The following is a 19,537-nucleotide window of genomic DNA, read 5'->3' as shown; positions in this document are numbered from 1 at the left end:
ATTTTGTGAAATTTTTTCATGTTTCCTGTATTTTTCAAATACCCTTAGTTGATTGTGTGTGTGTGTGTGAAAGAGAGAGAGAAAGAGAGAGAGAGAGAGAGAGAGAGAGAGAGAGAGAGAGAGAGAGAGAGAGAGAGAGAGAGAGAGAGAGAGAGGCAGAAAGACAGATAGAGACAGAGGGAGAGACAGAGAGACAGAGACAGGGAGGGGGGAGAAAGAGAGTACTAGGGCTTGAATAAAGGGCTGAATACTCTCACTTGTTTGATTTTTTTCCCTTTCATTCAAAACTGGAGCTCTACCACTTGAACCAAACCTGTCCTGTACTTCTGAATTTTTGCTGGTTGATTGGAGATTTCTCTCAGATTTGCTTGCCCAGGGAGACTATGAACCAGGATCGTCAGATCTCAGCCTTCAAGAAGATAGGATTACAATATGTGATTCTTAGCACCTAGCTCTTATAACAAATCAAAATAAACTATTCTGAAAGTTTTTCCTTGCATACAAAAGCTGTATTTGTCCTATAAACACAGGGAGACCTATGATTATTTCAGGCATACCCACCCGATTTCTCCCTACTCCTCCCTTCCCTGATGAGAACTGGGCTCATTGTTCAATGACAAGTTAAAGCTTCCTTATTCCGCTATTCCTCTTTTAAAAAGATTAGCTTCTTATATTCAGCTCTTAAAGGAAAAGCTCATTTGTGACATTAGTAGTTCAGCTAAACACCATCATTTCCTTTGACATCTGCTGTGTGAAAGAAAAAAAATAGTTGTAATGTAACCCTTCTATTAATTACAATAAAAATTACATGAAAAAAAGAAAAAATAGTTGTTTTACACTACAGGTTCTTGTGCCACAACTCACCTTTAGATGAAATGTGAGCCTGGAGACTCCAGTCTCTCAGGGATGAGTTTTCAGAATTTCTCTGAGAAAATAGCAGCTTGTGCAGTCTTCTCACTTTCTCTTTGCCCTTTGGCCCTTTCTAAACAAACATGACATTTGAAAGGATGGCAGGATTATTCTGGGAGCTATACACAATAACCCTGGTGAGGAGATTTATTCTGAAGTAAAATTGAAATGCCCAGACAGCTGAGTGGGAAGCAGATGCCAAAAGAACATTCCATGGCACAACCATCCCGTGTTAACATACAGCTCCAGGGACATGATAAGCCAATAACTTTGAAAGGTTGAAGAATGTATTTCCAGGTCAAAATTTTGCATAGGGCTTCTGATTTATTCATCGGATTAAGAAAGGAAATAGGAGGATATAGTATAATATGCTGGATTAGAGTTCTCCAGAGAATCAGAACCACTAGAATGTCTATGTCTATGTGTATATCTATGTATATTATGTGTATGTCGATATTTATTATATGTATGTGTATATACAACGACAAAAGAGGCCTTGTGAGGCTGGCCAGTGACTGAGTTGGAGTCTCTTAAACTTTTAGGCTGAGGCTGGTCTTGAATCATCACCTTCTGATATCTACCTCCCAAGTAGCTAGAATTAAGGCTTGTACCACAGTACCTGGCTTCTTTAACGTTTCAGAGGACATTGAACATGTACTTTTGAAAGTAAGTTATAGCATTTTACACTTCTATCAGTAATGTATAAAGCTTTAAGTTGCTCCATGTCCTTACCAATTTGTTGCTTTGTCTGAGTTTTAAACTATTAACCAGTCCAGTGGATCCACAACAGATACTTAATTTGGATAAAGATAGCTGCCCAGTTAATTTATTTCACTGAATTTTTTTTTGCCAGTTGTGGGGCTTGAGCTCAGGGCCTGAGCACTGTCCTTGAACTTTTCTCAAGGTTAGAGCTCTACCCTTAAGCCACAGCACCACTTCCAGCTTTTTTTCTATGTATGTGGTGCCAAGGAATAGAACATAGTTCTTCATGCATGCTAGGCAAGCACTCTACCACTAGGCCAAAATCCCGACCCCTCACTGAATATTTTTGTTCTCTTTCTGGACTGTCTATTCCTTTGCTATTCTGTTTTTTGTTTTTAGTTTTTTCTTCCCCCTTGGTGCCAGTTCTGGGGCGTGAACGCAGGGCCTTAGAGCTGTCCTTGAGCTTCTTTTGCTCAAGACACTTGAGCCACAGCACCGTTTCTGACTTTTTTTGAATAGTGTATTGAAGATGAGTTTTACAGACTTTCCTGAACAGGCTAGCTTTGAACCATGATCCTGAGATCTCAGCCTTCTGAATAGGTAGGACTACAGGTATGAGTCACCAGTGCCAGGTTCCTTTGCTATTCTGTATATAGCCACTAGTTATCTGTAGCTATTTCAATTACACTTAATTTCATGACAATTAAATTCTTTAGTACCCTATCCATATTTCAAAAGCCCAGTAGATAGTACACATCTAGGGATGTCCTAGCAGAGGATCACAGTAGCTCAAAAGCTATGTTTATTTGGTCATACAGAATGAAATTAATGAAATGAACTGTAGGCTATGGAAACAAGAGGTTTACCTTTGTGATTATTGTTCTTAATGTACTATGTGACGTTATTTCTTTTCTCTTTTTTTCCACTTATGGTTAATCTCATGTGGTTACTATATCTGACTTTCTCACCTGGTATTCTGTAGATATACTTATTTGTTTATTTGAAATAGGGAAGGGAAGTGGGAAAACAAGATGACTGGGAGGGGGCGAAGGAAGGGAAAAGGGGACAAAACATGAGAAGGGTATCAAGGTTTGAGAAGTAATGTACCCACTACCTGGCGAATGTAACTGTAACCTCTGTATGCATTATCCCAACAATAAAATACAAAAAATGTCCAGTAGTTAAATGTGATATATCAACACTGCCATATTGGACAGTGTAGATTATTTTTTATCATCATAGGAAACTGCTCAAAATACTTCTGTAGACATATACGTGTCTTTTAACTTTTAATTTAACTTTTTTATTTTGATGGTGCCAAGGATCAAACCCAGGGCCTGCCACACACCAGGTGAGTGTACTACCATTGAGCTGCAGGTTCTTGTTCCACAATTCCTCTTTAGATGAAATGTGAGGGTTGGACTCCAGTCTCTCAGGGATGAGTTTTTAGAATTTATATGAGAAAATAGCTTTTTTTCCCCATGGGACAAAAACATGAGAAGGGGTATCAATGTGTGTAAAGTAATGCTCCTTCTATCTGGCAAATATAAGTATAATCCCTCTATTAATTATAATAAAAATATATGAGAAAAAAAAGAAACTTTTTTAGGCACTGATCAATATAGACCCATAGTCAGTATTGAAAACAAATACATTCAGCCTTTCAGCTTTGTCCTTTTTCACTATTTGTATGTCTTTTCTAGCTTCTCTGAACTTCCATACACATTTTAGAATCTGTTGGTCAATTTCTACAAAAATTCTCCTTAAATTTGGTTGGGGATTAAATTTGATTACTTTGACATCACCTTTTAGAAGACAGGGCCTGAGCAATAATAAGTCTTAAAATAGGTGCTCTCCCTGAGCCTTTTTGTGTTCAAGGCTAGATCTCTACCACTTGAACCATAGTGCCATGCCAGTTTCTGAGTGGTTCATTGGAGATAAGAGTCTCAAGGGACTTTTCTATCTGGGCTGACTTCGAATTGTCATCCTCAGATCTCAGTCTCCTGAGGAGCTAGGATTACTGGCACGATGCCTGACTCTCATGTATTTCTTTTTAATACTCTGGATGAGATTGACACATTAATTGATTGAAGGAAAAAAGCATGAAGCAAGAAAAGAAAATAGGGAGAGACTAGAGGCTGTATTTTAGGTCTGTTGGGTTGGTAATCTCTGTTACTACATCTAGAGATAAAGACACTGCATCTAAGTGATTTGGGGCAAAAAGCCATGCCTATGCATCCAAGAGGAGTGGTTTAAGAGGAGGAACTCTAGACTGTGAACAAGAATCTTGGGGGTGGGGGAGTGGGGGAAAGAGGTTAGAGGACAGGAGGCCAAGGGTCATGTTCTGAAGGGTTTACCAGCTGATGGGAGACCACGGGAAGGGTTGTACTGGAGAGTGGCATGATTAACTGAGGTTTTGCAGATTACTCTGACAATGCATGGAGGGTGGACTGAGGGTGGGGGAGAAACTGGGTTCAGAACGGCATATTAGGAGATTGTCACGACAATGTAGGAAATCACTGTGTAAAGTAGAAATCTATGACTTGGATAAGAAAGCGGTACTGGAACTTGTATAAGAGAATGCAACTTCAAGGTTGGGACAATTGGAATTGCTGGCACATTAGATGAGGAGTTTGAGAGAAGCTTTCTTTTTGGTGCAAGATCTCTAAGTCCTAGATCAGGTATGTGTGGGAGATCTATTTTAACAAAACAACAAAAAACCAAAACAAACAAGAAAAACATTCATCCACGTTCTTGAGATTGGAGGCAGAGAGGGGAAGAGGGAGAGGAAGAGAAGGAGAGGGAAAAAGAGAGGGGGAGAGGGGAGGAGGGGGATATTGTGACAAGATATCCTTTAGCCTCCCAGGATAAAGCAGCAAAGCCCTGAGCAAGTAAGTTCTCTTTGTCTCAGATTCTTAAAGCTCCAAGAGAAAACATTTAGGCAAAAGTATTGAGGCCTAACTTAGAAAATCAATGACTCATGTGCACTGATAGAGTCAGTCCCATCTTCTCTGATGGCCTCTGTTTATCTGGCTAGAGAACCTACTTCTGTAATCATATTTTAACCACATCTTGAATGAAAGATGAGCATGTCATCTTTTTCCTCTTATAGTGTATAATTAATGAGTGTAAGTATACTCTATGAAAAAAAAATGCAGCCAGAGAAAACAGAAGCTCCAAAACTCTAATCTTGATTCCAGAATAGTGACCAGATTAAAATTAAATAATATAACCTCTCCCTCTCTGTAAATTATAGTCTAGGAAAAATTTTCTCTTATGCCCAAAGACAAAAGTCTGAAGCAATCTCAGCATATTTATAACAATATCAAAATTATGCTAGGTGCCGGTGGCTTACACATATAATTTTGTCTATTCAGGAGGCTGATATCTGAGGACCGTGGTTTGAAGCCAGCCAGGGCAGAAAAGTCTCTGAGCCTTGTATCTCCAGCTAGCCATCAAACAAAGAATAAATCAGCTCCTGATTGTGCAGTAGAAGTCACATGATTGGGCTCGGTAGGTGTGTGCGATGGTCACTCTGACATTGAGGAGGATTTTGTATCAGCCAATATCAACTTGTTCCTACAGGAAGGACACATGAAAACTGAAGCCCACGTGGTTTGCAGGGAGGCCTAACAGGTGCACTCTTGTTCCTTTGTTTATGGGTTCGTGACCCTATTCTAAGAGTCCTGGAGAAATGATTTACTTCTGGGGTTGGCTTCCTGTAGCCATCTGTGCATTTTCATCTTGATAATAAGCAGAAGCACAGGCAAGGTCCAGATTGCCCTCCACTTCCCTTTGCAATAAAGAGCATACACAGTGCCATACCAAAGTGAGTTTATTGACATTCCTTGGAGGTGTGTGATGAAGAGAAAGCGGGGCCTGAGAATCACGTGACATTTCTCTTGTCGATGTAAGCAAAATCAGCCCAGTCATGTGGGCTTCTCCTGCTGTGGACTAGAACAAAGACTTGTTTGTTTGTTTATTTTAACAAAATGTTACAGACATTTCTTTAGATAAATTGGAAGCTGCAGGAAATAGGCTAATGGAACAATATTTACTCTATACACTACCTCTAGGCACCTTTTGTTTTTTTTTTCTACTAGAACAAAGGGACTACATGTCACTAACAGGAAAAGAACACTTTCTCTTTTAAACCTTGTGAGAATTGGAACATCCATTCCAGATTTTTATGATGATAATATTGCAGTAATTTTCATAATGAACACCAAAATACAGAATAATGATAATAATAAAGCACCACATTTGTTATGTAAAGTTCTAACTACTTTCCCTTGAAAGTGTTTCTTCTTGACTGGGAAAACCTTGGTAGCCATTAAGAAAAATTTTCAGAATCCAGATTTCAGGCATATGGCCTGCCTGACACATGGAGAGGTTGGAGTCACACCAGAACTGTCCTGGAAAGCTCAACTCCTTGGATTGCCACACTCCTAAAGGACATATGGCCATGTAGTGTAAGGGAAAGGATTTAAAGATGGGATGTCTAAAATCTGGGAGAATATCACTTCTCTCCTTATTTTCTCATCATCTAGGAGTTTTGTGTGTGCGTGCGCGTGTGTGCCTGTGTGTGTGTGTTGTAGTAAAAAAGAATTCACGATTTTTACCAATTTTTACACATAGGAAGATGTCACAAAGAATTCATAGATCCACATTTCTGACTCTGCTGACTCAGTTTCTATTTGAAAGATTTTACATGGTAATATCATAGAGTAAAATGGTTGTTATATTCATGGGATTGGTTATTACTGACACCTTATAGCACTTTGAATGCATTTTTTCAAAATTGTGACATGCACTTTCTCCTCACTGTTCTCATTTGTGTTCCAGTGGAGGGTATTGTACTCTTACTAAAACTAGACTAAAAAGGTCTTCTTGTGGGGAATTGTGGCTTATAAGATACTTGCTTTTATGTGTGTATGTATATATTATGTATGTATGAATGTATTTTTCCAGTCCCAGGGCATGAACTCATGCACAGGGTACTAGCTCTGAGCTCATTTTGCTCAAGGCCTGTACTCTAATCACTTGAGCCACAACTTCACTTCTGGGTTTTAGTGGTTAATCAGAGATAAGAATCTCATGGACTTTCCTGGTTGGGCAGCCTTTGAACCAAGATCTTCGGATCTCAGCCTCATGAATAACTGGGATTACTGACATGAGCCTCTCGTGCCCAAGATAGTGATAATTTTTATAATTATCTTATGGAATAAACTCATGTTTTAATTTCAAAAAAATGTAGTATTGAATAGATCAGTCTTAGCCACTGAATTACATTATTTGAGATGGATCCCATTTCCACTTAGTACGAATAATAGTAAAATTTAGTTCTACACACACACACACACACACACACACACACACATATAATGAAATTATATAGAATTTAAAAATCAGCTTATCTGTGAAGTAAAAAGGATTTTCCATGACTAGCTTCTGAGCTCCTCTTGGCTTTGATTCTCTTCACCTATGTGAAGATGAAATAGAATGCTGAGATTCCATTAAGCAAGTGTCCCCTTCTCCCAGGTAACTTTGGTGACAGCATCTCCTCATGGCACTTGTACAGTCACCCCACTGCTCACGCCTTGCTGAGATATGTCTAGGGGTGGCTGACAGTGAAAATAGGTTGAAAAGCTCTTTATGCTCAAGTTTTAATCCACTATAAATCCTAAAATAATTTGTTCTTTTGCATATTGGTAGAATATGATGTAATTAATATGAATTAATATTGATATAAATTGGAAAGTTCTCCAATACAGACACCTTCATCTCTTGTGAGCTGTCATCCTTGGCAATGCCTGACACATACACAACAAAAGGGATTGAGTGCTTGAATTGGTATTTATATGTATCAACACCAAATTCGTCTATGTGTTAGACAAATTAGACAATTATAAAAGCTATGGATATGATAAAAATGATTCGTATAATTCTTAGATACCAATTTCATAAATAACAGCTTCATTGGAATCCATTACTTTTCTGATAGTGGGATGTGTACTGAATTTTACCTGGCCTTCAAGTTCTATATCCTGTACCTTACGTATTCCATCCCATCTTATAACTCTTTTTAGACAACAGCTGATGATTATGTCTCTTAATAGATCCTCTGCTTGACATCAAACACTTTATGCCACAAGAATTGCTGGTATTATAAATAATTACCCCCATGAAAATATTTTATTCAGGAGTGCCAGCAACCTAAACAATGCACTATCCAGACACAAACTGGTATACTGAGCTACAAGACGTAACATCATCTAAAATTAACTTTGCCTTACCTTTTTTCCTTGTTTTAATATACTTGAAGCACAAGGTGATATTTAAATAGTTGGGTATCTAACTCTTTTCCCAGTGAAGAAAAACACTTTCATTTAAGACACATTTCTGACAACATGGATACAAGTTTACAAAAATAGCCACTGACCATTATGGTTAGGTTTATCTCAAATATAATCAATATTGCAGGCTGTTTTGGAAGCCTACAACTGTTTTTCTAAAAAAAAAACAACACCATCAGTGATTTTCTGAGATATTACATTGCTGAATGCTAACAGAACTTGGGTATTTATTTGGACACACATCGACGTGCCTTTGAGGATGCTATGGATAAAGAAGTACATATTGCCCTTGATCCCTAACAAGCACCATCGCTCTCTGCAGCTTCTTAGTTACTGTGGTCCCTGGGGGACAGTCAGATGTGAAGGAACTTGAGCATCATGGTTAAAAAATAAATAAGTAAGGAGAAAAAAGTACAAGGAAAAAAATCAATATCAAAGATAACAAGAAAGTTTTTCTGCCAAGTACATAAATTTGACTTTAATACAAATCATGAAATTATCTGTACATTTGTGTGTCTGTGTGTGTCTGTACGTGAAAACAATAGCTAGAGTGAACGAAAACAATACACAATTTGAATGTTCAAATGAATGCAATATGTCTTTTCCTTTCTTCTGTTGACCACATTCAACATAATGGGGGTTGAAGTCTCATCCTTTAGGTTACATCAGTCAAAGGGAGGTTTCCTTCTTGGACATGCGCACAAGTTTGTGCTTCTGATGTGGTGGGTGCTCCCTATGGGAGCACCTAGACTTCTCTGAACTCAAGTCGAGCCCTGGGTCCCCACAACCTTTGGGATGCCCTGCTTTGTATCAGCAGGACGTGCTTTGCTTGCTGCTGTGAATTGTTGGAAGTGTCATATTTGCACCATATGTCTAGGCTAGTCCAAGCTCATAGGACTGACGCCACCTAGGAATCATGAGTCAAGTGTAGAAAAAATTTCAGTCTTGCCACTGCGGTCCTTTGGATGGATAGAATGCGTGGGGCGGCTGGGGGGGGGGGAGGGGAGGTAGAGTGGGAGATAAAGAGTTGATTGGCTCCTAGGTCTGGAGTTGATTGTTAGAAATTATTAAACTAAAATGGTCGTTCTGCTCAGAAGACGTGTGCATATAAAAGCTTGGACTGCTTACAGCTCAGAACTTCCCCTACATGATAGAAATGGACGTAAACATCGATTGCCATTTGCTCGAGTGCAGCGTAACTTGCATTCATATTTCATTGTTAGTAATGGAGGTATGTGGAGATAGGAACAGACCTTGAGACAGCTCTTTGTTTTGTTTGTTGTTGTTTAAATATTGCATACAGGCTAGCAGTTCATTGGAAACAGAGGAGAGAAGCCTGAAGGTTAGATCTTAGAAGAAGGCAGTTCTTCATGCACAGCTTTTGTTAATCCTGATTTGGTTTGAAAATTAAAAAAAGCAAAAAAAAAAATCATGGAATACCAAAACCAAAGGAATGTTGATAAAGGGAGAGAGAGGAAATGGGTGATGTCATAGGCCAGGATAAAGTTGGGCGAGGCTCCATTTCCTTATTCAAGTCCAAACGTGCTGGTTTCTTCTACAGCTGTTAATAGCTTCTCATACAACATGGAGTATGAGGGATATGGTGGAAGGTCCAGTCGGTTGAAGCATGTGTGGGCCCTGAATGGGGAGGGGGGAGAAGATCAGTGAGTTCTGGATATAGCTATGACTTTGAGTGAGCAGGAACATGGTTTAGGGCAATCCCTAATACACTGCAAATGACAATGGCTGTCTAGATGGGAATAGACTGGTTGGTGGGGGGGGGGGTTGTAAAACAGGGAAACATAAGGAGCTGGCATTTGTAAGCCAACTGTAATACAAACAGAAAATAGCAATAAACTCTATGCTATCAGCCTGGTTTTACAATTCAAATATGAACTTAGACAAAGGGAAGGATGTAGAAATATCACTATTAAAAGGATTTAAATTCCAATGTGTCCTTGTCTAGGTCTGAGTTCCGGGTCTCTGGAAACTACATGTATCAACACTGTCCTGGAATTCCTTTTCCTTTCTGATTTTTTATTGTTAAAACAAAGGATGTACAGAGGGGGTTGTAGTTACATAAGTCAGGAAATGAGTACGTTTCATTTTGGATAATGTCACCCTTCCCCTTGCTCTCTCTGTTTGAAAATTCTGAGTTCCACTTCTTCATTTATCTCAGGTGTAATCTGGAGACAAACCTGAATCCTTTGCTGCAACAGAACATGCTCCACCTAGACCCTAAGCACAGCCTCTCTAAGCACACCTGAGCTTTGTGAGACAGCCCTTCCTCATTCCTTGGGCATCTTCATACCACCGCCCTAGGTCTTTCTTACTTGGTATGTGTTTCATTTTATAAGCCCATACATGCCAGGGTCTGCCCTTGACCAGGGAATAGCCAGGCTGCTAACACCCAGGCTAGAAATCCCCACTATGGGTTTCCAGCAGTGAGTGACAGACTCAGCACACCATGGCTTCCCTGGAGCCTCGTATCCTGGCTGATGGCTTCCTTTGTGATTGCAGATCTGTGTACCAAAAGGAGGGAGAAAGGCAAATACCTGTCTAATAGTGTGCTCCAATTGGGTTGCAACATTCTAAGATACACAGAAAAGGACTTCACAGAATCACAAAACCAAACTAAACTCTTTCCCTTAGAATGTCACTGGGTAAAATTCTTCTTTGGGGCAGAGAGCGTGGTCTAGTGGTAGCATGCTTGCCTAGTTTGCACGAAGCCTTGGGTTTGATCTCTACGTACCATATACACAGAAAAAGCTGAAAGTGGTGCAGTGGCTCAAATGGTAGAGTGCTAGCCTTGCGAAAACTCAAGGACTGGGCTGGGAGTGTAGCCTAGTAATAGAGTGCTTACTTAGCATTTACACAGCCCTGAGTTTGATTCCTAGATACCACATACACAGAAAAAGCCGGAAGTGGCACTGTGGTTCAAATGGTAGAGCACTAGCCTTGAGCAAAAATGTCCAAGGACAGTGCCCAGGGCCTAAATTCAAGCCCCAAGATGGGCTTCTTTTGATTATAAACTCTCTCAGGAAATTGTATCTTGTTTACATCTTTAAATAAAATTTATATAAGTGAGACTATGTGTTGGATAAGGAAGGAGAGAAGAGGCAATGGGGAAGTGGAATTTCCTGCACTGGGAGAATCTGGGAGGATGCTGGTATGTTGTCTTCCCACCATCCATCCATTCTGCCTCGTGGTAACAGCCTCCTCATTGTTTTGGGGGGACAAAGAACTATTCCCCACTACTTTCTAGTCCATAGGACAGGCACAGAACAGTAGAGTATTTAGCCTTAGGTCATAGGAATTGCCTGGTAGGAAATATAAAAATAGAGTATCTGAGATATCTGTGATCATTATCTAAGATTCAAGTTCACGTCCAAAGAAAATAATTGAAATAACACTAGTGGGTTTGAAAGACAGGCAAAACAAAGTCAGTAAACTAAATAGGACCACGATCACAGCGTTTTTTTTCCCTCAATGTTCCAGACTTCTGAAATTAGAACACAAATACACATGGGGCCATGGCTAATCAAGTTAAGTGGGGCAGGAAAATCCCAGGTGTGCTCTTGGAAATAGGAGAAATAGGAGTAAGATGTGAGCAGATATCCTGGTTTCCTTCCACTGATCATTTTAACAGCTCTTGTGCATAGAAAGAAAAATTTCACAAGTTAGAAAGAACTAAATTAATTCCAGAAGAGAGAATCTGGAGGCATAAACCAAAGACATTAGCAGACAAAACTTGTTCTCGATGCCAGTGCTTCTTTAATAGTTCCTTCTGTTACATTTACCAGTAGCCTTGGCTAACTCCTCTAGGTGAATTCTACTTTGTCTCATGGAGTATGAATGAATATAACCAAGTCACCACTGGTTCAAGCATTCCTCCAGGCCTGACATCACCACCCTCCAGGCCTGGCTTGGACAGCATAGAGCATTTGCTGACCTCATTGCCTGTGCACTGCACCAAGAGTGGCCAGATCAGTGTGAAGCAGTTGAGTGAGCCATGGAACCAGATGTGGAAGACCACTCTTCAGATCCCTGAGCAGCTTTATTGCCTTGGGAAAGCCAGCTAGTCCTTCAGAGCCCCAGTTTTCTCACTTGTAAAATAGAGATAATAATATGTGTTGTGTGCACCTTAGAGGGTTGCTGGGTAGATGGATCAGAGAATACACATAAATGCCTTTCATAACCCTCTGAATCATCCCAAGAGTCTCTTATTAATGCAACCATCATTGTAATAATGATTTTAGGAACTGGGTCATATTTGTGGTGACTTAAGACCCTGGTCTTTTTTTCACATGGCTTACTAGCTAAGTGAATCACCCTCATCTCATAAGTGGTGTTTTGAAACTCCTCAAGGATCTTTTTCAATGCCACCATGTCAAATTCCACTCTGTTGATGTCAACAGTCTAGAAATCTCTCATTGAAGCAGATGACTGGAAACTGTCTTCTTATTCTCTTGGCGGACCTAGTTTAGTAAATTCAAATTCATCACCCTTTCCCACCCTCCCGCCCCGTGTTGGTTGTGGAGCTTGAACTCTGGGCTTGGTCATTGTCCCTTAGCTCTTCAGCTCAAGGCTAGTGTTCTACCACTTGAGCCACAGTGCTATTTTATCTTTTTGTTGTTGCTGTCCCTCACAGGGCTTGAACTCTGGGCCTGGGTGCTGTCCCTGAGCTCTTCAACTCAAGGCTAGTGCTCTACCACTTGAGCCACAGAGCCAATTTTTCTTTTTGTTGTTGTTGTTGTTGATCCTGGGGCTTGAACTATGGGCCTGGGTGCTGTCCCTGAGCTCTTCAGCTCAAGGCTACTGCCCTACCATTTGAGCCATCAATACCACTTCCGGTTTTCTGGTGGTTAATTGAAGATAAGAGTTTCATGGTCTTTAGTGCCTGGGCTGGCTTTGAACCGCAATTCTCAGATCTCAGCCTCCTGAGTAGCTAGGATTACAGGCATGAGCCACTGTGCCCAACTCACAGTGCCACTTTTTAAACTCAGCTCTTGATGAGACCAGGCAGTTGAGCTAAGGTTCTGCTACTGACCCAAGTGAGGGCCGACTCTGAGAACTGGGTACCCCAATGCCACTAGTACTTACCAATATCAGATGTGCACAGGACGCCAGAAGGTTCCATGAGAACTATAGACCAGTAAGTATATCTTTGCATGATAAGGATTTAGCAAAAACAGTTGGGTTGGGTTGTGATTAGGGTCTGGAACAATGCCTCAAAAAGCCATGTGTTGAAGGCATGGTCCCCACATGGGAAGCTATGACTAAAAGTCCATCACTTAAGAGTGGGGGCCCTCTGGGAGGATCTTGACCTCAAAAGACATATGGAGTCTCTATCATTCTTTCTCCAGTTTTTCCCCCATGTTGGTGAGCCTCCTCCTGCCATGCGCGTTTTGTCCTATTCAGACCCAAAGCAAGTGCGACAAATAGTACCAGGACGAAACTTCCAAAACTGTGAATCCAAATACACTTTTCCTCTTTTCAAGCTTATTTATCTCATGTATTTGTTACAGAAATGGGAGGCTGATTAACAGCATGAGGCTACACAGAAATAATTCTGAATTCAACAAGCACTTCTTTTAGAATTAGGAAATACCAGAAGAAGATCGTGAGGACCACTGTCTTCTGTTTGTTGAGGCAATATTGATTACTCTATTACCTATGCAGACCTGTTTTCACAACTGCTAGTCAGAGTGGCAGGGAGAGGTCCTTGGATGTGCTGGGATCAAACGTCAAGGCACAGAGAATTGAGCCTGTAAAACTTTCTCAAGACCAATGTCTCCTTTTCTGCATTCATTTCCCAATGTGTTTTGATACACTACTGCACAGAAATTACTACAGAGACTCAGGGAGTTACATGATCTCATCCTCACAGAGTTTAAAACTCAGAGAGAAAATGATGCACACATCAATATGGAATTTCCAGTGGGTATGATGTAGGTATACATTATGATGCTGGAGGGGTTATTCTGAGCTTCCGGTATTGTGTGTGTGTGTGTGTGTGTTGTGTGTGTGTGATTCCTAGGACTTGAATTCAGGGCCTGAGTGTTTTCCATGAACTCTTTTACTAGTGCTCTGTCACTCCCCAGCCGGCTTTTTGGTAGTTTACTGGAGATAACAGTTTACAGACTCTGTTGCCCAGGCTGGCTTTGAACTGTGATCCCCAAGTCTCAGCCTACTGAGTTAGCTGGGATTACAGGGGTGAGCCACAGGTACCCGGCACTACCAGCATTTTTGATTCATGCTCTTGCTGTCCACCTCTCCAGGTTAAATTCCTTTTGAAATTAAGCTAGACTACCGCATGAATTAGAAAGTGTTCCATGATGAGCCTGGACACCAAGATATTGCGACTCAGATGTCATCAATCATCAAAAAGTCACTAAAGATATAAAGATGTGTTGCCCTCCCAAATTTCAGGGAAACCTCATTTATAACTCTGACTAATAAAAATTTGGAGTGACAAGCAAAGATTCCATTACAAAGGATGATCACCTAAATTAAAATGCTTTGCCCCCTGGCTTTCCTGAAGGTTGGTAGGAGCTCTGTACCTGGGGAGAGATGTGATTTTCCCCCATTTCTCGATGCAGAAGCGCCGAAGTCCGTTGCTTCCTCTGAGGGCTGCAAAGCCTTCGTAGGGCACACTCGAGGTCCCCGTTACAAACTGAAGCAACCTTAGTCTCTGCTCGTTATTGAAGTGTTCCACGGCAGCCCAGAACCAGCGGATCACAAGATGCCCATCATGATAACCTGATGGGAACAAGGACAGGGAGGAAGAGAGGATTTGGGAAAAAGAACAAAGCAGTCCCAGGGAGAGAACTCAACAGTGCGTTAACCGAACAGCGGCTTTGGTCTTCTGATTTTGCTAATCAGGGCCCTTAGATAGGTAGGTCTAAAACCACTGGGGCAACTAAACTAGGTCAGGTTTTAAAACCAAATCGCCATTGTATGAAAGGAGTTTATATTCTGAGACATGTCCTAGGAGACGTTTGCTTTCTATTTAAACAATTGGGACACTTCCCTGGACTATTCTTGTCTTATGTAAATGAAGACAAGGATTGAAGAGGCTTGGCTAAGACAGACCTTCCATGACTGTAACATCTTATCAGGCTCTAGTTGTTCTGGTGTCTCACTTGTCGTGGGAGAGTCTGGAACATGAACAAGGAGGATGATGAACAGCAAACTGGCTGATGGCTCAGGGTTCCCCCAGCCATTTTTCCCTCAAAAGGAAATTCTGCCCCATTTCACAGTTGTTTTTCAGGCCAGGCCTATGCTGACACATGTTGGACTCACGTGAGACACACCGATTCTCCCAGAGCACGGATGGGGAGAGTGAGCTCAGAGGGATCTGTCCGGATAAATGATTCACTAACAGCGAAAGAAATATTCAAAGCCCAGAGACCATCACCAATGTCAGCTCACCTCCCCGGTACTCTGTGTTGTTCCGCCAGTCATTCAGGTCAATCTCTGCAGTCCCCGCTATCACCAGCTCCAGTTCCCTGGCATCAAACACTGAGACAAGTCTGGAATCGACCACCTGAAATACAGACAGATTTGGCACTCAGCCCAGGTGTGCATGAACTATTCTCCTTTTAGATTGGGAAACTGAGCATCCTTTACAATTTCTTGTGGGTTCTCTTTTCCTTTTTCTTCCCCCCCCCATCACATGCAATCACTTCTGAATTTAGATCCAACCAATTGCAGTCCACCATGTGAATATTTATGTTCCTGGCCCCATTTCTCTATGGCAATCTTTGCTGTCAGCATGGTGAGAGGTGACTGGGTTAGGGGTGCCCTCATAAGTGAGGTTAGGGCCCTTATCAAAGAGGCCTGAAGGAGAGTCCTGGTCTCGTTCACTATGTGACTACATGGCGAGAAGCAGCTGTGTGTGACTCAGAAAATACTGCCCTTTCAGACATGGAATCTGCTAGTGGACTGAGCTAGGATATCCCAGCCTTTAAAACTAAGGAATAGATTTCTTTGTGTATGAGCTACCCAATGTGTAGCATTTTATCACAGCAGTCCAGATGGATGAAGCCAGCCATGGAGTTAAACATTTTAGAATGTAACCTTTCCCAGGTGGAGACAAAAATAAAGAAAATAAAGAGCCTGAGCTTTTCTCTACACGCCTCTGACAGGGATGCTCCCAAGGAACCTGGCTTTACTTTCTGTAGCTGCACTTAAGTTTTCACAAAACATGGGGTTTGAAATGCCAAAAGGCCAACAAATCAGCTTTTGCTCTACTTAATATATACATATAATTATGACTCATTCCAAAGCTGGGGCATGGAATACTAAAATTACTGGGCTTTCTTTCCTTTCTCTCCTTGCTTCATTCTTCCTTTTTTTTCTGTCAGTTGTGGGGCTTGAACTCAGGACCTGGGTGCTGTCCCTGAGCCTCTCTAGTGCTGTATCACTTGAGCCACAGTGCCACTTCTAGTTTTTAATTGAAAATAAGAGTCTCATGGGGGCTTTTCTGCCTAGGCTGGCTTCAAACTGAGATCCTTAGATCTCTGCCTCCTGTGGAGCTAGGGTGACAGGTGTGAGTCACTAGTGCTTTCCATTCCTCCTCCTTTTAAAGATCCACAAGGAAGTGTTTATTGAAGCTCTGTGCTTTTCATACCCTTCCAAACTGCCAGCCTCAAGCTGTGTCTGCCACAATGCCTTCTTTAATCAAACAAGTGGTAGATGGACACTGGCCCATGTTCCTGTCCATCCTGACAGGGGGAGAGAAGCTTCCAAGCCATAGGAAAACACTTCACAGCCTCTTCCTTCCTCCCTCCCTCCCTCCCTCCCTCCCTCCCTCCCTCCTCCCTCCTTCCTTCCTTCCTTCCTTCCTTCCCTCTCTTCCTTCCTTCCTTCCTTCCTTCCTTCCTTCCTTCCTTCCTTCCTTCCTTCCCTCTCTTCCTTCCTTCCTTCCTTCCTTCCTTCCTTCCTTCCTTCCTTCCTTCCTTCCCCTCTTTCTCTTTCCTTTCTTCCTGGAGCTTGAACTCAGGGCCTGGCAGTGTCCCTGAGCTTCTTTGCTCAAAGCTAGTGCTCTACCACTTGAATCACAGCTCCACTTCTGCTTTTTGTGTGGAAGATATAAATCTCAAAGGCTTTTCCTCCCAGGTTGGCTTAGAACTACAATTCTTAGATGTCAGCCTCCTGAGTACCTTGGATAACAGGCATGAGATACCAGCACCAGGTCATCCTCTTATATCTAAGCTGGCAAAGTGTGTCATTATTATTTTTTTGTCAGTCCTGGGGCTTGAACTCAGGGCCTAGGCACTGCCCTTGAATTTCTTTTTACTCAAGGCTAGCACTTTACCACTTGAGCCACTGTGATACTTCCAACTTTTTCTGAGTAGTTTATTGGAGATAAGAGTTTCATGGAATTTCCTGCCCAGGCTGGCTTCAAATCATGATCCTCAGATCTCTGCTTCCTGGGATTGACTGTGAGTCACCAATGCTTGGCTCAGAGCATCACCTTTATGCATAGGAAACTTAGTAGTTGCCCTTGTCCTGTCTCCTCCATTTGTGGTTCAGCAAACATTATGTGGCATTAAGTTATGCTCTCACAAAATTAAAATGTGCTGAGAGTGGACATGATCTCCTAATGCCTCCTTTCAGGTTTGTTGTTGTTTCAGTTAGCCAAAGGAAATCCCAGCTGCACATGCCTTGATAAGAGAGACTGGGTGTTTCTGTGTCTGGTATAGCAGGGCCACACCATTTTCAGAGTTCTGAGAGTAATTTCCACTAAGAGGAAGGTTTCCCACCCCAACTAGGCCTTCCTTGCATTTGGGGAAGGAGAGCTGAGTTCTTTGCCTGCCTTGCTCCTTTCTGATCTCACAGACTGACTTGCTGGTGTTCAAGGAGCCTGGAGGAGCAGAGACCCTAAGACAAAGCTCTGGGGAGGCAGAGGGAGGAGGCCTGCCTTCCTCAAGCCCACGGAGGCCTCACCTCGTAGAAGCCCCGCACCAGGGCCTCAGCCTGCTGCACCACTCCCCGCTCCACACGCCACTTCACCATCCTCTCGATGTACTCCTTCTTGTTCTTCTCTGTCACCTGGGTGTTGGCACCTCCAGACTTCAACTCCCTCTCCGTTACCTTGAGGGGGAACACAGTGTTTATGATGGCTGTCGATTTCTGCCTGTCTCCCAAGGAGCCACTTTGATTTGAAAGAGGATGACCACATGAGAATTCCTCTTTATGCAGTGTGACATGGTCACCTCTCGCCCTTCATACTTTGTCCCTTTCTGGAAATCACTAGGAAAGCTTAGGTTATTTGAAGTAGGTTCTTAGGCACCTGGGATGAGCTACAGTGTTTGTTCTAGAAGAAAGAAACATGTTTCTATAACTCAAAAGGTGTAATGGGTGAAAGAAGACAAATGAAGGGAGGAAGGGTGGAGGAGAAGGCAAACTTATTCGTTCAAGGAAAGATCGAGTGGGTGGGCGGGACTGAGAGGGATGAGGGAGAGTGATGCAAGAGGTGATGTTGATATAGATGCACAGAACTGTTGAATGGTAACTCCTCAAAAGCAAGAAAAATATAATTAAAAAAATCAAATGTTCCAGGTTGTCCCTTATCTGAGCAGAATGTGCAGTGTGTGCACGACACTGTGGGAACAGCTATTGAAACAGAGGTGTCGACACATAGCCTAGACATACCTTCTCTCACTTAGGTGAGCCAAAGGCATGTGATTTAAAATGTGGACAGCTATCCCCAAGGAACCAGTCACAGAGAAAACCACCACCACCTACTGTGTGCAGGTGTCACTGTTTCTCTACTCCAGCTCTTAAAAATCAATGACACGTTCATCTCACTGAGTCTCGACATTGTAATAAGGAAACTTGGCACATAATTGTAGCTTTATATTGCTTAAAATCAAGAGTGAGTGAGGTTGAGTGCTTCCTCTTATTTCTTTTCTGGAGGTTATCTATACATTTTTGCTATTTTTCCATTGGGCTGTTGGCTCACCATTTCTAATTAACCTATGGGATCTCTTCTTTTGTCTGTGTTATGTCTTCTGTTGCACTAACTATTATGACAGGATTGCCATATTTATGGTGCATTTTGCCATGCAGAATTTTTAAAAATGCTTTTTATTGAACTATGCCAATCTTTTATGACTTGGAGAGTTTATGAAATATTTCTAGTACTATTCCCTGTTGAAATATTAAAATTAAAATGTCTACCTTGTTGTATGTTTTCCCATTTATTCAGGTTTCTGATTTAGTTGGAATTTACGTCAGTGTTACAAGATACGTTAAGAATCTAACTTAGCCATTTTAAGATGATTATCCAGGAACTGATGCTGTGGCTCAATTGTTAGAACTCTAGCCTTGAGCACAAAGAAGCTCAGGGACAACACACCCACGCCAGGAGTTCAAGCCCCATGACCTACTAAAAAAAGATGACTATCCAGGTATCTTAATACAATCTTCAAATCATTGTGTCTATTTTACCCATTTACTTTCTTTTGTGGAGATTTTAAGAAAGGTGTGATAAAAGCGCTCATTTCCAAAGGCATAGCACACTTTAACTATTCAACGAGCACCTATAAATGGGTAGAACA

General features: G+C 41.7%; 1 protein-coding gene and 1 long non-coding RNA gene across 2 annotated transcripts in view; one reads left to right on the top strand and one right to left on the bottom strand.

Annotated features, from left to right (window-relative positions):
• Positions 1-1,500: 1,500 nt before the first annotated feature.
• On the top strand, positions 1,501-5,065 carry LOC150062787 (uncharacterized). The gene is made up of 3 exons (XR_016535491.1): positions 1,501-1,575; positions 2,934-2,962; positions 4,989-5,065. It is a non-coding gene; the product is annotated as an uncharacterized LOC150062787 (long non-coding RNA).
• A 370-nt stretch (positions 5,066-5,435) lies between these two features.
• Hecw1 (HECT, C2 and WW domain containing E3 ubiquitin protein ligase 1) overlaps positions 5,436-19,537 on the bottom strand; it is a 277,245-nt gene continuing 263,143 nt past the window's right edge. The window contains exons 26-29 of the mRNA XM_090332620.1: positions 17,922-18,068; positions 15,402-15,516; positions 14,531-14,729; positions 5,436-9,605 (exon numbers count right to left, since the gene is read on the bottom strand). Coding sequence (XP_090188746.1) covers positions 9,494-9,605; positions 14,531-14,729; positions 15,402-15,516; positions 17,922-18,068 — 573 coding nt within the window. The 3' untranslated portion in view covers positions 5,436-9,493. The remainder of the gene's footprint in view (positions 9,606-14,530; positions 14,730-15,401; positions 15,517-17,921; positions 18,069-19,537) is intronic.

Source organism: Megascapheus bottae, chromosome 5, assembly GCF_031878675.1.
Source record: "Megascapheus bottae isolate mThoBot1 chromosome 5, mThoBot2.hap1, whole genome shotgun sequence".
In the NCBI taxonomy this organism is placed as follows: Eukaryota; Metazoa; Chordata; class Mammalia; order Rodentia; family Geomyidae; genus Megascapheus; species Megascapheus bottae.
This window is presented reverse-complemented; position numbering and strand designations above follow the sequence as displayed.